At 37.1% G+C, this 19,510-nt stretch overlaps 1 protein-coding gene across 8 annotated transcripts in view; it reads right to left on the reverse strand.

The window, feature by feature from the left end:
- Bnc2 (basonuclin zinc finger protein 2) overlaps nucleotides 1-19,231 on the reverse strand; it is a 413,122-nt gene extending 393,891 nt beyond the window's left edge. For 5 of the 8 annotated variants that reach the window (XM_058586357.1, XM_058586356.1, XM_058586354.1 and 2 more), the window contains exon 1: nucleotides 19,121-19,196. In XM_058586357.1, the coding sequence (XP_058442340.1) occupies nucleotides 19,121-19,123 (3 nt within the window). In that variant the 5' untranslated portion in view covers nucleotides 19,124-19,196. Of the gene's footprint in view, nucleotides 1-19,120 lie in introns of all 8 variants that reach the window. The other 3 variants (XM_046467326.2, XM_058586355.1, XM_058586358.1) reach the window with 3 other exon arrangements.
- Nucleotides 19,232-19,510: the final 279 nt, after the last annotated feature.

Consider the following 19,510-nt stretch of genomic DNA (forward strand, 5'->3'; position numbering starts at 1 on the left):
AGCTCAGAACAAAGTTTTTGGCATTATATGACAGAGGACTTAAAACTTAAAGACTCAAAGAAAGGTTATGGAGTACGTATGTCTGTCTTTTTTTTTTTAATTTAAAACTTGCCACATCAAATTATTTCTTTTAAGTCATAAGCATATTTTGATTTGTTTAAACATCTCCTTAAAGATTTCTCAGGGGGGAAAAAAAAGAACAGAACTACCACCCTCCAGCTTTCATTGAGCCTATATTACAAATTAAGGAAATTGACTTTACAAAATTCACTTGGTAAAAAGAATCACCTTCCAAAGAAGTTGCAATCTGACCAAACACATTTAGGTGAATTTGACAGTTCTAATCATAGGATTCTCAATCAAGAATAAAAGACTAAATTCTAAAAATTAAAAATTAAATACACAAGACAGTATAATTTAATTTTGAAAAGTAGAAGTTTGTCTGAGATATTCAAGATACTCCCAAACCATAACTGTTAAGCAAGGTTTTAAATAAAACAGGAATCTATTAAATAAATCCATTAGTAAATCATGATCCAGTTAGAATCCAGTTAGAACCAGTTAAGATTTTCTTGACAGAAAAGAAGATCAAAGTATTTTGCAAATGCACAGTTTATATAGTAGATGCATAAATAGTTGATTACAATAAAGTGTGATTAAACTCATGAGGGGCATGAGAAGGAAATTAGAAATACAGATTATATTTATTCATAAAAAACTGAAATTTCTTAAGGACTTTTGTGTTCAATTTCAAAATATTGAAACAAGAACTATTATGGGTTGGGTTGTGGCTCAAGTGGTAGAGTGCTCATCCAGCATGTGTGAGACACTGGGTTCGATGCTCAGCACCATATAAAAATAAAATAAAGATATTGTGTCCACCTAAAAAACTAAAAAATTAAATAAAAAATAAATAACTATTACAAAGTATCCCTTTTCTAAGGATCTTGGTTCAGACTTTATAAAAACACAACAAAACACAAACTCTAAGACTGAGAAATACCCAATTAATAAATGCACTTTTTCAAGCATTTATTTTGCTGAGAAAATTAACCCTAAAAGGCAGTTTTTAAATAGAAAGATTCAAAACATAAAGGTAATAAGGCACCAAAAAAAAAAAGATTCCAAAAATATCAGTTTCCATCCCGCCAAAATCATATACTGTCCTCAATCAAAAATGAAATTCCATCGATGAAGTCAGGTGTAGTGAAGAGGAGGTATTGTGAATGAGTGTTGGAAACATAAAGCTTGTAATTAAGTGCATTCTGGAGTATAATAATCCACCCTGGAACAAGATAAAACATTCAAAACCTATCCAACGTAAAGCAGCTAGACCCTGTACTCCCACAGGAGTTACAGTACATGACAATGAATTATGAACCAAATCCCATCTCATGGGCCAAATGGTCCATGAAGACAGCACACGTGGTCCCTCCAAAGACACTGTTAATTATGCCCTAGGGTCTTGGTCCAGCAGAGCCCTCACCTTATAACAGGCCTGCTAAGAGCCCTTGCTACCTACACAGAACTATGAAGGAAGGCTAGTATATTGGTTATGTTTTATGTAAAAGACTTTTGAATCCAGCTAAAAGAAGGCACCTAGAACATTACAGCTAACACAAAAAAAGTTGACCCTAATATTTACTTCTAGTAAGTGTGTCTTAACTGTTTTTCTGGCATGGTATCAAAGTTGTCACCTCAGGACATTGCATTTCTTCCAACAATGCTACCATTGTTCAAAACATTTCTAGAATTCATCACTTGTAAGTATTTCTACAGCCAACATGTCAACTGTGTGTGAAAAAATAAATCGTTTTTCTCATCAAAACGATGGAATTACTGAGTTTTATCACCCACCAAATTCATCTGGTTTTTGGATGGTTCAGAAAACCAAAACAATTAACAAGACAAGATAATCAACAATTAATAAGACAAAGGTCCCTGTTCTTGTGTCATGGAAAATTTGTGAGCATGGCCAAGCATGGTGGCACACACCTGTAATCCTAGCTACTCAGGAGGGTAAGGCAGGAGAACCACAAGTTTAAGGACACCCTTTGGAACTTTAGCATGACCCTGTCTCAAAGTAAAAAATTTCAAAAAAGGTTTGGGACGTACCTTCATGGTAGAATTCTTGCCTAGCATGTTCAAAGTTCTGGGTTCAATCCTTAATACAAAAAACTTTTTAAAAATTTTGAGCATGAAGAGGCTCAGAAGACTTAGTCATGGGCTATCTGAAGCCTCTGAAATGGAGATCAACAAAGGCATTTTAAGCTATGGCATCATTACTGTATAATCTTCTAGGGTGACTATCTATAAAGAATAATACTCAACTTGTATCTGCTTATTTGTGGTTTTCGAGTTTCCCTATTTATTAGTATATTAATTATTTAAGATGCTACATTCAAGTTTATAAATCTTGTCAAACATCTTTAAAAATTCTTCAAATGTTATAAAACTTCATTTAAGAAAGTATTTCAAATTAGTATATAACTAAACTTCTTTCCAAATTCTAAGTATTTCATATCTTTATTTACTTATAATAGTGTCTTCGAAATTGCATATGTTATAACAATAAAATGATTGTGTAAATCTTAGTGATAGCAGCGAACTGTATGGAGTGCGAATTTTATCTCAATTAAGTTGTTTTTGAAACTTAAGTCATGGAAACACATACACACACACACAAAAAAAAAAAAACACAACTGAACTTCATTAAAGATTCTATAAACTAGGAGCTGGGTGTGGTTGCACACATCTGTAATCCTAGCGGTGTAGGAGACCGAGACAAGAGGATCACAAGTTCAAAGCCAGCTTCAGTAACTTAGCAAGACCCTCTCTCTAAATATTAAAAAGGCCTGGAGATATGGCCGAGTGGTTAAGCACATCTGAGTTCAATTCCCAATACCAAAACAGAAACAAACAACAACAACAAAAAAAAAACACCAAACTGAGGTTGTAGCTCAAGTGGTAGAACATTTGCTTAGTATGTGGGAGGCCCTAGATTCAATTCTCAGCCCTGAAAAAGGGGGAGGAAAAAAAAATAGCCTGACTACAGACATGCATCATGCATTTTGCTTTAAACAAAAATCAGCTATCTTCACCCAATCATTTTCAATCCAGTCTGTTTTTATGAGGGCATGATGCTCCCCAATACATAAACTATATCATTCACACTATAAAACACAAATGTAAACTGAGTGAAATAAAATTTCTAATATATTTCCCTACATATTATAGAATGATTTCTGCACACCCTATAGAGTGTTTACATTATCCTGGAAACCACTCTTCCAACTGAGCTAGGTATAAGCAGTTCAGAAAAGTGTAGCAGCAGATACTATAAATAACTATCAAATAACTAAGACCTGATAAACGCTGATGAAGAATCAGTTCAAAATCACAAGGACAATCATATATATGTGAGTACACTCATCCATTTATTCAATAAATATCTGCCAGGTGTACCCTATCTAAAGCCAACACTGCTTTAGATAGGGGATATTCAACAATTAATAAGACAAAGGTTCCTGTTTTTATAGGCATGCCTCCTGGGATGGGAGAGGCACAAATAACAATTATACACAAACATAAAAGCTAAATATATTTATAAACAGTGATATTTTAAATGCTACAAAGAGGGAAAATAAAAAACAGGTAAAGAAGTCATAAAAACCCAGAGCTTGGGACACTACAGGGAAGTTTATCAGGAAGGTCTCTATGAAGAGATGACAATGGAGAGAAGCCCAGAACGAAACTGAAGGTAGGAGCCAAGAGAAAGTGTGGAAGAAGGGCATGGTTGGCAGAGGAAAACCACGTGCAAAGGGCTGGGGTAGATACAAGCTTAGCAGAAGGAGCAGTGGTAGGAAAAGCTGTTGGAAAGGCAGTTACGTATAACATGTTCTCCCTGGTTATGGCAAGGAGTTTGGGTTCTATTGAAGGTGCTGAGATAAGTAAGTGATCCTTCCTTGGAGAGGAGTCGGTGCCAGGGGTGAGGAGAGGCCAGATTGGAAGACCAAGCCAGTGAGAAGATACTACAGTGTTGCAGGTAATGGTGTTTGGGAGCAGGGTGAGGGCGGACAGCTGTGTTACTAAGGGGGTGGATCTGGAAGGCAGATATGACAGGATATGCACAGTAGATGCAGGGTACAAGAGGACACAGAGTTAAAAAGAGCCTGAAAAAATGAACTTTGGGGAAGCACCTAAAAATAAGTCTAATGACACTCATTTGAACAGGTTCTTGGATTCCTTTTGTTTGGTTTTTTTGTTGTTGTTGTTTGTTTGTTTGTTTGTTTGGTGCTGAACACAATGGCTGGTCCATGCTAAGTGCTAAGCATCCTTCTCAATCACTAAGCTACATCTCAGCCCCTCAATGTAACTTCAATTTCTTTTATTTTCATCAGTGTTCCACATTTCTTGTGTGGTTTCTCTGCTCTCTCCATCACCACCCTTCACTTTATTTTCCATTTGGATACCTTTTCAAACTTAAAATCGGGAATGTATTAAACACTATAGGTTTAAACAATGAAATTCTCACATTATACATTTGTACTTTGACTAACTGAAAATATGGAAATAAAGTTAAAAGTCAGACTAAACCTAAGGAAACCATGAAAACAAGTGGCTCTACCAACTTCCATCTTTCTGCCAACTATCAAGTGGAAGTTCAGTGTCTTTTTACCTCTTGTCTCACAACAAATTGTTCTTGATTTTAAAATGTTTTAAAAGACTGAAAATTTTAAAAATACATCTAATTGGAAGTTGCTGGAACCAACCAATGTGAAGTTAAGGGTAATTTTAACTTTTTGATTCTTTTTGGCACTCCTAAAACACTACACTAAATAGATGTTGAAATATTAACACAATGTGAAGCATTGTTAATAATCCTTAATACTAATTTTGACCCTAGTTTTATAAAAGAAAAGAGTGGCTGAAAAGTACCTTAAGAACTTTTCTGTCACACAAAAAAACACATGCAGGGATTAAATATAACACTGCTTCTCTGAATTCTAAAGCAATTTATTTATTCCACCTATATATAAAACCAATCTCAGATTAGGATATTTATCTACAAGGTACTGAATAATAGAAACTTCCTATACAAGGTATTTAACAGCTAGATTCAAAGGTGTTCTTATTTTTTTTTTTCTTTTTTAATTAAATACATCCCTTTCTCTCCAGGAAACTATTGTTTTATCCTGCTGCTTTCACCTGACCTTATACACACCACGTTACATGCAAGGTAGTAGCATGAAGAATCCTTAAGAAATTTAAAATGAGTGAAATGAGCTACCATCTGCATTACATCCATAAAAAAACCTAACAGATGCAAAGTCACCTTAACAAGTAGCTCCCAGGACAGTTGACTAATATCTGTTTGAGAATATTAACATATCTAAAGAAAAAGGAATTCATCAGAAAGGGGAATGGGAAGGAGAAAAAAAATAAAGAGGAGTAAATGTTGTCAACGCTTGGGAAGCACAGCACAAGAGGAGTCCCAAGTATGCACTGGAAGCAATATAGGCCACAGAAAGCTTCCTACGGGGATAGGAAGCTCTCAAGTCTCCCCATGCCCAACCTCAATATTCCCTGCATGAATTCCAAGCTCATAAAGTAATAAGCCACATTTGGCTTATAATTTGAATCCCTGCTTAAATTTGGCTGCAGAGACTGGGCTAATCATGCCAATCTGCATACATGAATATGCCCTTCATCTGGTACACAGATACATACCTGTTCTCATGACACCTGTGTATGTGTGTGCAACCTCTCCCCCTAAAGTCAGTGAACAAAGTGAGCCCCTAATGGACATCTCTTTCAAAGGTATGATGATAACATTATGTTTCTAAGCATATGAAGACCAGGGGTAGTTGGCAGACATGGTTATTCTTTTAAAATAATGAATACCCTCCTGCCAATGAATTTTGTTTTCCTTATTAGTTTTATAGCTTTTACTTCACCTGTAATACCCATAGCACCTAACAGAGTATCACATATACCATAGAAACTAAAGTGCTTGTTGAATTGTTACATTCAACAAATAATTAAATAACTAAAACTGTGTTACACTTTGAAAAATGAAGCAACTCTCAAACTCCTATGCCTATCTCAATATACAACCAGAACACAAAAACCTAACAATTTTAAAAGCATCTCTTATTTTTACCAAATCAGTACACCATAGCCGAATGTTGTTTCATGTAAATCTGCAATGTTATTTTATATATACTAAGCAAACATTTACTTGCTTGTTGTGAGACTTATAATATTGATATATCTGTATTTCAGAAGTACCATTTGATAATAATCATTGATAATAAACATTGCATGATACACTCACTATTCATCTATGGCATGCACAAATATACCAAAACTACAAAAAGCATGTACAGATATTACTTACTGCTGTGTGAGAGCACATCAGTGTTAAACTCTTGCCTCCCCCACCCTCAAAATTCAGTAAACCCTGCAATTCTGCTTCCTACTCTCCCCCATGAGGAAGATAGGAATGACCTGTTTCTCACAGAGGCTTTTTTTTTTTTTTTTTTTTAAGACAGGGTCTCTCTACGTTGTCTGCAAGGCTGATCTTGGAACTCCCAGGCTCAAGTGATCCTTCCATCTCAGTCAAGTAGCTGGGACCACAGGCACATGCCACCACACCAGGCATCTCATGGACACTCTTGACACATATTCATTATACACTGACTTCATTAGATCTAATTACAGTCATCTAGGTACACAAAAATGTAGTGTCATTGACTGGCTGCTGTCTCTACACACAAGTGAAGCTGCATTGACCTGTGTACAGATATAAGTGAAACTTTTATGTGAAACTATTTCTAGCAAAGGACATCTAGTACCGTGAAAAACCTGGCTCAAGACCTGGCAGAATTTGAGTCTTAGAAAGTCTCTACTTTTTACTGTCATTTAGAGTTAATGCCCTTTGAAGCAAAAATATTTGTCTATCAAAAACCAATTCAAGGGCTGGGGTTGTGGCTCAGTAGTGCACATGTGAGGCAGTGCATTCAATCCTCAGCACCACATTAAAAAATAAGCAAATAAAATAAAGGTATTGTGTCCATTTATAGTCAAAAATATTTTTTTAAAAATTCAAAAAAGTGTTTTTTCCCAATGACCACTTTCAATGAGAAAAAAATCTGAACCATCACATTGTACTTCCAGAAACATACCTGTTAGGAGAAGTGTTGAAAGAAGGAACTTCCCTAATCCACTAGATAATGAAATGTGTATTACAAGGAGATTAGATACCACAGGATGGAGAACTGAATGGCCTTTGTGTGGCTGTATGGTTTTAATTATATTACTTATGCCCCGAACCAAATAAGATATCAATAGCTACACATTATTTAGTCAGTCCACATACATATATGTACATGTCAAAACATGCTAAAAATAACGAAATATTCATATATTATTTAACAGGTATAAATATGTCATATGGTATAATAAAATTTATATATACCCAAAAATCTTGTGTATGGTAACTATCAAATTTTGTCCTATCAAATTTTATAAATGATTTAAATGCTTTATAGAATATTCAAAAGTAAAAAAAAGTAAATCCTCAAAATATGTCATGAGATGTTTTAAATTGGCTAGTTACTGTTAAATTTAAATATTTGTGAGGAAAAGAAATACATACTCTCCATACATAAATTTAATCACTTAGCCATCTAATTAATAGCTCATGCCAAACAGTGAAACTTTTGTCTAAAATAACTGTCACCAGGTCTAAAACAGACAATGCAATTAAGACCTGAATGGCCCATCAGAATACTAGAAAAGCAATTACTTAGATGGAAATAAACTTAGGTCTTTATTAGAATGAATAAGAAGAAAACTGGAATTTTACAAGAACAAATATTTCTTTTAATTCAACGATAATACAACATAGCTTCCCCAAATTAAGTTACCTTTCACTTGCTCTTCAATTTCTCTAATTCAATGATGTAATATCTTAAAAATTTACCAAATAGATTGCAAAATGAGCTCTTTCAAAACATGTCGTGCCAGATATGAATGTAGTTATTTATTTAAAACTTCACTGGACAGGTTATTTTGGGTTTGGAGATCATACAATAATTTTTAGTTTTATCTCTGTTGGTGTTTTTCTAGTCATGACGGGATGTCTAGGAAGACAAATTTTCTCAATAATGGTTTTTTCCCCCCTTTCCTTTTGAGGTATTTATAAAACCAAAAACAATTATTTCTACGTACTTAATTCCACCTCCAGGGCATGCAGTATGTCTGTTATCATACAGAACACCTAGAATGCTTTTAAACTCAATGATAATTAAGAAACATCAAAGTAAAACCTGGTTGTTTCACAGGGAACTAGGAGCTATCATCTTTTGGCTACTGAATGACATATTTCTTGTCCGCTGGAGTACCACCAAGAGTTTTTACCTAAACAGTAGATTGTACTTTCTTAATGTAGTCTTTACTCTGCTGAAGACCAGATAAATTTGACCTTTAAGTGTAAATTGCAAAAAACAAGGAAAGTAAGAATACACATATGAAACTACATCAAACTTAAAAACTTCTGCATGACAAAAGCAATGGAAGTGAGCAACAGAGGACAGAGAATCTACAGAATGGGAGAAAATATTTGTCACCTAACATTTCTGACAAGAGATTAATATCCAGAATTTATAAGAAACTCCTACAACTCAACACATACACATACACACACACACACACACAATCTTGTTAAAAGATGAACAAAAAGGGCTGGAGTTGTAGCTCAGTGATAGAGTGCTTGCCTAGCATGTGTGAGGTACTGGGTTCGATCCTCAGCACACATAAAAAGGAATAAATTAAATAAAATAAAGGTATTGTGTCCATCTACAACTAAAAATAAATAATAAATAAATTTTTAAAAAGATAGATAAAATGCTGCAAGTGGTGATATATGCCTGTAGTCTCAGCTAATCAGGAGGCCAAGGCAGGAGGACCATTTAAGGCTAACCTAGGCGATAGAGCTGCCTCAAAAAAAAAAAAGACAAAGGACTTGCACAGGTATTTTTCCAAAGATACATGAGTGGCCAAACACCATATGAAAAGATACTCAGCATCACTAATTTTCAAGGAAATATAAATCAAAACCACAAGGGAGGTCATCTCACACCTGTTAGAACTGCCACTATCAAAAGACACATGTTAGGATGTGGAGAAACTGGAGCCCTTGAGCACCACTGGAAGTAGTGTAAATGATAAAGCTATTACAGATGACAGAATGGAGGTTCCTCAAAACATTAAATAGCAGACTACCACGTGATCCAGCAATTCCACTTGGAGGTACTTATTTATCCCAAAGAATTTAAAGCAAGATACAGAAAAGAGATTTATATGCCTATGTTTATAGCAGTGTCTATAACAGTATCCAAGAGGTAGAAGCAAGCTAAATGACCATCTCCAAATGAACACATAAAGAAAAGTTGTGTGTTGGTGTATGTGAATGGAATATTATTCTGCTTTATAAAAGAAAATTCTGTCATGTTACAACGAGGATGAGCCTTCAGGATATTTTGCTAAGCAAAATAAGCCTTCACGCACGCACGTGTGCACATGCACACATGCACACACATAATTACTTTATGATTCCACTTATATGAGGTATTTGAAGTAGTCAAATGCTTAGAAACAGAAAATAGAATACTGGTTGCCAGGAGCATGGAGAACAGAGGAAAAGGGAACTGCTGTTATTGTTCAAGGGCCACAAAATTTTAGCATTTGCAAAATACAAATATTCTAGAGATCTGTTGCACAATAATTTGGAGTTAATACTATTATACTGTACGTTAAAAAATTATTAAGAGGGTAAATTTTATGTTATCTTTATGACAGTCAAAAATTGTTCAGTAAACTGCTAGGGAATCAAGAATAGTTAAAATAATCTTGTAAAAAGTTAGAAGACTCATACTTCTAATTGTAAAACTTAATATACTAATCAAGACAATGTGGTACTGAAACAAGGATAGATACACAGATCAATGAAATTGTGTGGAAATTCCAGAAATAAACCTAACATCTGCCGTCAATTAATTTTCAACAAAGTATATGACAAATTCCGTGTGGAAACAAATTTTTTTTCAGTACTGGGGATTATTTGTACTAGGGGGAGGGCACTCCACCACCAAACCACATCTCCAGCCCTTTTTATTTTATTTCTTAAAAAAAAAAAAAATGGTACTAGGGATGGAACTCAGGAGTGCTGTACCACTGAGCTACATCCTCAGTCCTTTTTATTTAGAGACAGGGTCTCGCTAAGTTGCCTAGACTAGCCTTGAACTTGCAATCCTACTGCCTCAGCCTCCCAAGTAGCTAGTACTACAAAGAATCACCTTTTCAACAAATGGTGCTATAAAAGACATCCACACTCCAAAGAATGAAGTTGGGCCCTACTTCACACTAAATATAAAAACTAACCTAAATCTGCCCTGAAGAAGCTCAAACTGTAAGATACTTAGCAGAAAATACAAGTCTACACTTCATAACCTTGAGTTAGACAATTCTTAGCTAGCATATCTAAAGTAAGAACAATGAAAGAAAATAGGAAAGCTAGACTTCAAAATTTAAAACTTCTGCAATTCAAAGAACACCATCAAAAAAATAAAAAGCCAACCCACGGAAAGGGAGAAAGTATGTACAAATCTTACATCCTAAAGAACTGTTATCAAAAATCTTACAATTAAAATATAACCCTAATGAAAAAGTCACAGAAAAGATATACAAATGGCCAGTAAGCACTTGAAAAAATTGTTCAGCCTCACTAGCCATCAGGAAATGCAAATCAAAACCACAAGAAGATACTACTTCACAGCTCCAAGATGATTAAAATAAAAAGACAGATACTAGCAAGTGTTGGAGAAGATGTACAGCAACTCGAAGACTCATAAACTATTGGTGGTAATGGAAAATGCTGCAGTTGCATTGGAAAACAATTTGGCAGATCCTCAAAAATCAAAAACACAGTTGCAATATGACCCAGTGATTCCATTCTGTAGATCTACATCCAAGAGAATGGAAAACATATGTCTACAAAAACCTTGCACATAAATGGTCACAGCCGCATTACTCAGAACAGCCAAAAACTGGAAATGACCCAAAATATTCATCCATTGATGAATAAATAAGTGGTATAGCCATCCAACAGAATTTTATTAATATACACTTTCTAGATGAATTACATCTAAAGTAAAAATTTTAAATTGCTATGATTATTTAGTCCTACCACATTAAATATAAAATGCCCCAACTGAAAAGAAACTTAGGACTTACCAACTTCAATTGTTTTGCCATTGAGTGAATGGAAGATCTCAAATGTAATGGGATAAAATGGGGGCATGTGTGATCACCCCATCCTAGGCTGCTCTCACACCTGAGCAAGCCGGCACAGTCAGCTGCACAGAGATCCTGAGTGGATAAGGAATAGGCACAGGATACCACTAAGGAGCACTACTGGCATGTGTTCCTTTCTCTTTAATTACCATATATTTTCTCCTAGATTTTGAGAGTTTTGGGGGGATTGGAGAGGTTAAAATGATAACTTTCAGTTTCATAAGTTCCCGTTTTCCTCTTCTCTTATCACCACACAAACAATAATGAATGGAAACTGGACTACTAGAAGGAGGAAGGTTAAGATATTCTTGCCTTATGTGTGGGAAAGATGATCAGGGAATATTCATTTGAACATAATACACATAGTATTCAACCTACAGGCCAACAGAAGGGGACATGGCCCTAGGCTTTCTGGGCACTTAGCTGTCATTACTGAAGAAGTTTGCCTGGAAGGAAGCATCCCACCTGCAGGAAGGGGTATGAAAAATAGCTCATCTCTCTTCCCTGAAACAAAGATAATAGCCCTAGAATATTTTCACAAGACACCAGGATAGCTTAGTACAGAATGTTTCAGGTACAACTATTAAAAAGTTAGCCTTGGACTGGGGAGGTAGCTCAGGGGTAGAGTACTGACTTAGCATTCATGAGGCTCTGGGTTCCATCTCTAGCACCACGGGGATGGGCATGGGGTGGGGGAGGCAAAAAGTAGCTTTGGCTAAAAATGTTAGGGTCAAATAAAAATTATAGATAATTAGAGGGGTTTAGTAATATTATTAAGATATATTTTTTGTGTTTGTTTTGGGAAAAGGTCTCACTGTGTTGCCCATAGTCTGGCCTCCAACTCCTAGGCCCAAGGGATCTTACTGCCTCAGTTTCCGTGGAAGCTGGGATTACAGATACATGCCACCACTCAGGATTCTCATTAAAATACTTGAAAAGTTATTAGAGAGCCCCCAAGAGAGTCTGGTAAACTTAAAAATAATTCATTAGGAAAGCAAAAACATTTTATTCATCCTTGGTAACAACAATTTTCCTAGTTAAAATAATAAACTCTGAGGTAAAGAGAGAAGGTAGGATAATTTACCATTTTCTATTGAAATGTGTTAAGAACTCTTAAAAACAGTTTTATTAATATTCTAAGGTGTTTTAATATTTTCCAACCCCAAATCTGCAGATACTTGTATTTATTATGATTTAAAAATGATCCTATGATCTTCCCTTTTCTCCTTTATATCAAGGCAGCTAGGCAAACGCATTCATAAAGAGCCAAGTGATAACACCAGGCTCTGCTGGAAGGAAATAAAAAATGGGGACTCTGTCGCATAGGAAAATTAATAGGCTATATTATTTGTACACTGATTTTAAAATCTACATACAACCTCTACGAAATATCTTTTATTTTTAAGTTATGAAAAATTATGAGAATTACTAACAGAACCATGTTTGTGTTGACATGATTCAGTCCATACAAAAAATAGTTACAATATTCTAGTCATCAGAGATATTGCTTTTGTTCTCTGAAAAATTTTAAAAAAAAAGAAAATAATACTTTTCATTGCTGTCAAACCTATTCAATTTTCCCTTCAAATGAAGTTTAGATGAAAACAATGTGACTGACAAGCTCCGCACAGGCAAATCTTGGCAACCTTCAACTCTGTCTATCTCCTTGGCCTGTTAAGCAAAATTCCTTCACAAACTGTTGGTCTTTGCAATAACTCCTACAAAGCTCGTTACTGCCAGTGTCGCCCTATCCCCCATGTTGTGCATTTATCCCTGGGATGCATATCAACATGTGGCACATGTCCTTGACATGCACAGAAGAGCTGCACCCCAGGACAGCAGCATGCACGACAATAGTGTCGATTCTTACTTCTTTATGGTTGCTGGGATGTAACCGAGAAATCTAATAACTGTGACAGTGGGGCCTTTCGGTTTTTCCTTGCCTTTCCAGACAGTGAAGCTGCACAGACACTAATGAAAGGTTAAATGAATAGGAATAGCTGACAAGAGGTACAATAAAGAAGGAGCTTGGTAATCCACAGACACTGAGCAGAGATCCTTGGCTCAAGCAGAGAAAGGACAGCACATCGTCGAGCCACAATATTTAAAACAGCTTGCTATACACAGAGGCTTTTGTGTCTGGGTACACGTCTGGCTTTGGACTAAAAAAAAAAAAAAAAAAAAAGATACTGAAAAGGAATTTCAGCATGGGGCACTTTGGCAAATGTAAGGTCATAATAAGAGAAAAATGTTTTGTGTGGGTTGTTACATCTTTGTACTAAACACAAAAAAGCAGAGACTATGAACTCATGAACCTTAAGTTCCAAGACAATACTGTACATTTTGACAACTATGAAATACAGTATCTAGAAGGCTGGCTTGATGAGATTCCCACTGCTAAGATATATATGCAGTGACTCATTTAGAAAAGTTCCACACTCTGCCTTCCTTGTGGAAGAATTCCTGATAACTAGAGTTCTAGTCTTTATAATGAATGTGATTTGTTACAAATACAACCAAAATTCTCAAGTCATTCCACTCTCCAAAACTTCCCAGTAGTTCTTATAAGGAAACTGAACTTACTATGCTAGTAATTTGTAAACTATAAGGCAAACTCTTTGCAATTTTAAGTTACTACAAACGGAAAATGGCCTTAACTCGAATTCTTAATTTTGGACAGTTTTTTATTGCCATTGCCCTTCTCACTGTACCTTAAGAGGTTGTATTCCTTGGGGGAACTCATTTTAAATTATTATAGCAAAAACATTTTAAATCACCAAGAAAAAAAGTGCTGTAGAATGTCCAGGGGAAAATAAAACAAAAGGAATAAAATTGACATTTCCATGTCATTTTTTTAAAAGAGAAAAAAAAAAAAGGTTATGTCTCTGCTGTGGCAAAAACTTGAAAAATGATGTATCTGTAATATCGTTCTTATGAATATGCATAAGTTAGAATACAGGTTCACACAAATGGAAAAGGATACTGAGAACATGTTTTAAAACAAGGGGAGTTCTTTGAACAGCTAAATTAAATTATAGCTGAACTTTTGAGTGTACTGAGGGCTCTAATAAGTAACAAATAAAGACTTTTATTGGCTAGCAACATAATGAGAGCTACTGTGCAAAAGATTTTTTAAAAAGACAAATCTGGGTAGTTTATCTCACTGGATTATATTATTTACTTAAATTATAAATAAATTTGTCCAAAGTAATGCTCTTAGAAACTAATATATACATATTAAAGAGCAATTATGATCAATGACTCTAATATAAACATCACACATTTTCATGGAAAGATAAATAAATGTAAAATTGAATAATAAATACCGAATTTAAAACAATTTAAGTCCTATATTTTAAATTTAACTTACTTATTTATCCCTAACTTATCAGTTTTACACATGACATGAAACACTTATTTGAACAATTTTCTCTCCAGAATATAGCAGCTGTATAGAGAACTACTTCAAACACATCACATACAGAAAAGGAGTTGTCCCCAATAAACAAAACTAACATATTCTGCTCTCAGTGATTTGGTGGAAAGTCACTTTAATAGAACTTTGAAGGTTGTTCTTCCAACATGAGAATAACTCCTTCAGTTGATAGAACAACAATCAAAAGTTAGGCAAACCAGAACATATAAGATATATTTGATTACATTTGCCTAATCTTCAAATGATATGAAAGGTGGAATCCTAGAAAGATTAACTAATTCCTTAATTGTTCTTATAGAAAGGTCTGTTGCTCTGTCACCGCTAAAAATACACATATAAAAAATAACCGCACCTCCAAGCCTAAACTCTGAGCCAGTATTCATTACCTACTCTTTCTGTACAACATTCTGATTGCCAGAGTGCTTTTTATTTACCCTTAAGTATATCTAATAAAATCATGAGGCTCCCTCTAGCTCTTCAGAGAGGAGTTTACTAACCAATGATCCTATATAATTCCCATCCAACAGGAAAGATTTGAGGAGGCTGTCCCCCCTTCCACAAGAAATGTTTTCAACTCTGTTTCTTGTCAGGATGTAGATGGTAAATGAGACCATCTGTGGAGGAATTCAGAAAGTACTGCTCCTTATGTATGCAGCAAGTTAAGAATCTATTAATCACTTCCAACCTAAATGTTAGATACTAAATTCTATAATTTTAACCTGCTTAAACTATGTATACATTCCCAATTAGATTTACCTATATAGTACAAAATTAATCTTAATTTCAAAAGCAAATAATGTGAACATCCACAAACACTCAAATTTGTGATCTGGTCTCATCTAAAAGTGTATATTTAAACACAAAATCTCAAAAACAAAACATTAACAGTGTATTTGTGGAGTTTATATAAAACAAAGATTCTGATGGTAATTTGTAGAAAACATTTTCATGTACCATAATATTTATATACCACACTGGTAATGACTTTTTTTTATTGTTTAATCTTTTCTGCAATTCAGTATTGAATATTTGGGGATGTAGTTATTTAGAAGACTATAAATAACATAGTTGAAGTACATCATTGATATTTAGTCCATCTTACAATAGCCATAAAAGCCACACAGTCCACTGGCAAATCACTCCAAATAAGTGAATATGAACAATGCTAAATCAAACTCATACTCGCTGAGGCCATCTTACAAACACTTAAGGAATATTTAAAGTAGTATTCAACTTTAAAATTTAAAGGAAAGGAAAACCACTAACTTCAAGTCATCACCTATTTTGGACTCCCTTAAAATAAGAAATATTCCCAGGAACAACAACAAAAAGAATAGCTGCCTCTACCCCACCCCCACCCCCGCCCCTTTTTGCGCCAGTGTCCAATTTCTTCTTTTCTGAACAGCTGTATTATCCAACTTAAGTTGCTCTGCTAATTTCAGTCCCACAAGGACTAACTTGGAAGGCAAAAAAAATACAAGAAAAGATCAATTTGCTGGGAAAGATCAAATGAGAAAACTGTGGGGACAGCACCAGGTCAGCGTGTGGAGAACTAAGCAGACCTGTTCTTCATTAACTGCGCCTCTCTGGGGATGTCACACACTACCTGTCCGTGGGCTTTATTGAACCGCCTAACCCGCCTCTCTGTTCCATTCTTCTGGGCCCAAGTGAATCATATCCTGCTGCTGACAAGTTAGCAGGGGACTGCGGCTGCAACATGAAAGTACTTTTCTTTCTTGTCTAAATCAGGCAGATTTTTGAAAAGACGACACAGCATTGACTCGTGACATGGCAAGATGAAACGAGAGGTCTGGGCCGGTCGTGGAGCTGTGCAGATAAAAGTAATCAAATGACACTCCTGGAATGCAAATTGGCATTCTTGACTGCAGCAATTGCACAACCATGAAACATCCCTGACAGCAAGCAAGATTAGGACAAAATGTTATGTAAAGCACTGAACTCAAAAACTCTCACTTGAAAATTCAAACTGTAACACTTACATTTTAATATAGCAAGAGTCAGCTCTGCTTTTGTCTGCTTCTTTTTGTAATCACATATCCCTGCTTGACAGATATCTTACATCTCAGGTAGAAGGAAAAAATCAGGTAATAGGAATGTACTATTGCCATTAATATTTTCTTAATATTTATTTTTAAAATCACATGATGTTGATTCTTCAAAGTTTTACCTGTAAACACAGAACCTAACTTACTATTCTGAGGGGTGGGGGGCAGTATTTCAGACCATTCTGACATGATACACTAAATAAAAGTTCACATTCAGGCTAACTTCCCTCAGGTGAAGAAATTCCTGTGACTTTGGTAAAGTGATTAGCAATCTGGATTTTGAATATACTGCTCTCCGGGAACAGGACCAGTAGCTACAACTAAGAACTTCATTAAGACTGAACAGTTTAAATGAAACAGCTACAAATATGATATAAAACACAGGACCCTCTAAAGATTCACAAGGGATTTTTGTGTGTGATTCCAAAGTATAAAAGAAGTTCTATTTACTTGTACAGGGTCTCACTACTCGCATACATCTTCAGATCAGACACACTAAGTAATGGTGCCAGAAATAAATTCCACCCAAAGCATGAATATGTGTGTGCACAGTAACATCTGAAACTGCAGAATACAAAAACACTGGATGACAAATGGGATTAGCCACTGCTCAAAATGATTAGTATATGGGAAAAGAAGTGTAGACAAATAGTGATATTGGCTAGGGGAAAAGAAAACTAACATCTACAACTGGCTTTTACGATGTTCTTGTGTAAAATGCCGTTAGAAGAGAATCTCTCTCAGATACATTTAATATTTTGTCCTGATGCCTCACTTAAACACAGGTTCCTGCAACTGCAACTGTCCACGAAGTATATATAAAAAAAATAATAAAACAGGCCACTTTCTGCCACTTTAATCCTGGGTACACAGGATTATTTTATGATGTCTTTTGTACATCAGTTTTACAACAGCTTGACTCTAGGGTAAATGGGAACCATCATAAATCGCACGCTGCTTTCAAAACCACTTTAATTTCTGTCAGCGTTACTGTAACCACAGTCTTGGGCGCATGCTTTTTTTTTTTTTTTTCCTGGTGCCTGCATTTGACAGTCGCATCTCCTACACTCCAGTTGTGACTTTGATCACTGAAACAAGAGATGTCACATTAGGGGGAAGGGAAGAGGAAAAAAATGCCAACCCGCTATCACCCTTTTTCTTATATATTCTATCTACACACGGAACACAGCATATCAGATTCCCAAGTGGGGGTAACAATAGCAACGCTGGGTGGAAGCAAACTAAAAGGAAGGGAGTGGTCAAGCCCCATTTCTAACAAATCACTTCCCCGAAAGCGGACAGAGCTGCTCATCCCCAGGCTAACTAATTGCACGCTTCCTCGCTACAGAGAAGCCGCTTGGTGTAGAAGGGCTGTGCTGGATGGAGTCTCGCTTCGTGATGCCATTCTATTTCTTCCACCACTTGCACTCGGAACTTATTTTTAATCTTAGCTCACCTCACAGGAGATTTCGCCTACTTTTGTTTTGAACCTTTTTTTGTTTAAGTTCGGCCCCCTCCCCGGGCCCCAAATCTCACCCTCCAGCCAATATGTAAGTAAAACAAGTCGGCTTCTTTAGCATTGCACTTTGGAAAAACATATCTAGGGTTGATTTTGCTGCCCTGCGTTTTGCACGTTCTTCATAAAACCTGCAGGAGCATTTCCTACCATCCTCACAAAGGGAGGGTTCCGAGCGCGAAGCGGAGGGGAGGGGATGAGCCAACGTGCTGGGGCTGGTGGCTGTGCCCGTGCGGCACGGCGCCCAGCGCGCTCTGCCACCCACGCCCAGCCGCCGGTCCCTCACACACCGGCAAGTTGTAAAAGTTATCGTGGGTCCCAAGCGCTTTCCCCTCCTCCCAGAGCTCTTCCAGCGCTCCATTCATCCCCCGCGTCCTTTCCACTGGGTCCCCCCAAGCTGGTCCCCAACTCCCTAGAGCCTCCCGCTAGCCAGCTGCTCACCTTCGCTCGGAAGCCCCGAGAGGGACGAACTTAACCAGCCCCCCAACAAGCACTCACACCCTCCCACCTGGAACTCGCCTCGGAAACTTGGGGCCAAGTTTAGTGGAGGATTTGGGAGCACAGCAGGGGCCAGGTTGGACTAGGGCTTTTCTCTTCTACCCGCACTCCTCAGCGCCCCCCTCCACCTCACGCCGCTGGACTGGAGGAAAACACGGCCCCGGGTGGTCCCGGTGGCGCTCGGGCGCCCGGGTCATTTCTTACGAAGTCTAGAATAAAAAGGAAAGGAGGCTGGAAACTTCTTACCATCTCGGCATGCTGGTTGTCAAGTGCAGCCCCCGCCTCTTGGTCTCCTCTTAGCGGCCGTGCCTGGACCAGCCCCTCGGCCGCCTCTCGCTCCTTCTGTCTCGGCCTTTCTTTCCCTCCCCCTCCCGATTTCCTTCGGGCCGCCGCTCTCGCCGCCTCCGCCACTCCCCGCCCGCCGCCCGCGCGCGCCCTCGCCGCGGCCCCTCTGCGCTCAGGTGACTGATTTACACACGCGCCCAGGGTCGCGCTCGCTCCCCAAGTCCGAGCCTGTTGACTTCCCTCGGCTCCTCCTTGGGCCGGAAAAAAAAAAAAAAAAGAAAGGAACGGACTGTCCCGGGAGGGGGCTGCTCGCGGGAGGAGGGGTGGGGGAGACCAGCGGGCGAGGTGACC

This window comes from Marmota monax, unplaced genomic scaffold, assembly GCF_021218885.2.
Source record: "Marmota monax isolate L192 unplaced genomic scaffold, Marmota_monax_Labrador192_F-V1.1 WCK01_AAM20220418_F8-fsc00033, whole genome shotgun sequence".
Classification (NCBI taxonomy): Eukaryota; Metazoa; Chordata; class Mammalia; order Rodentia; family Sciuridae; genus Marmota; species Marmota monax.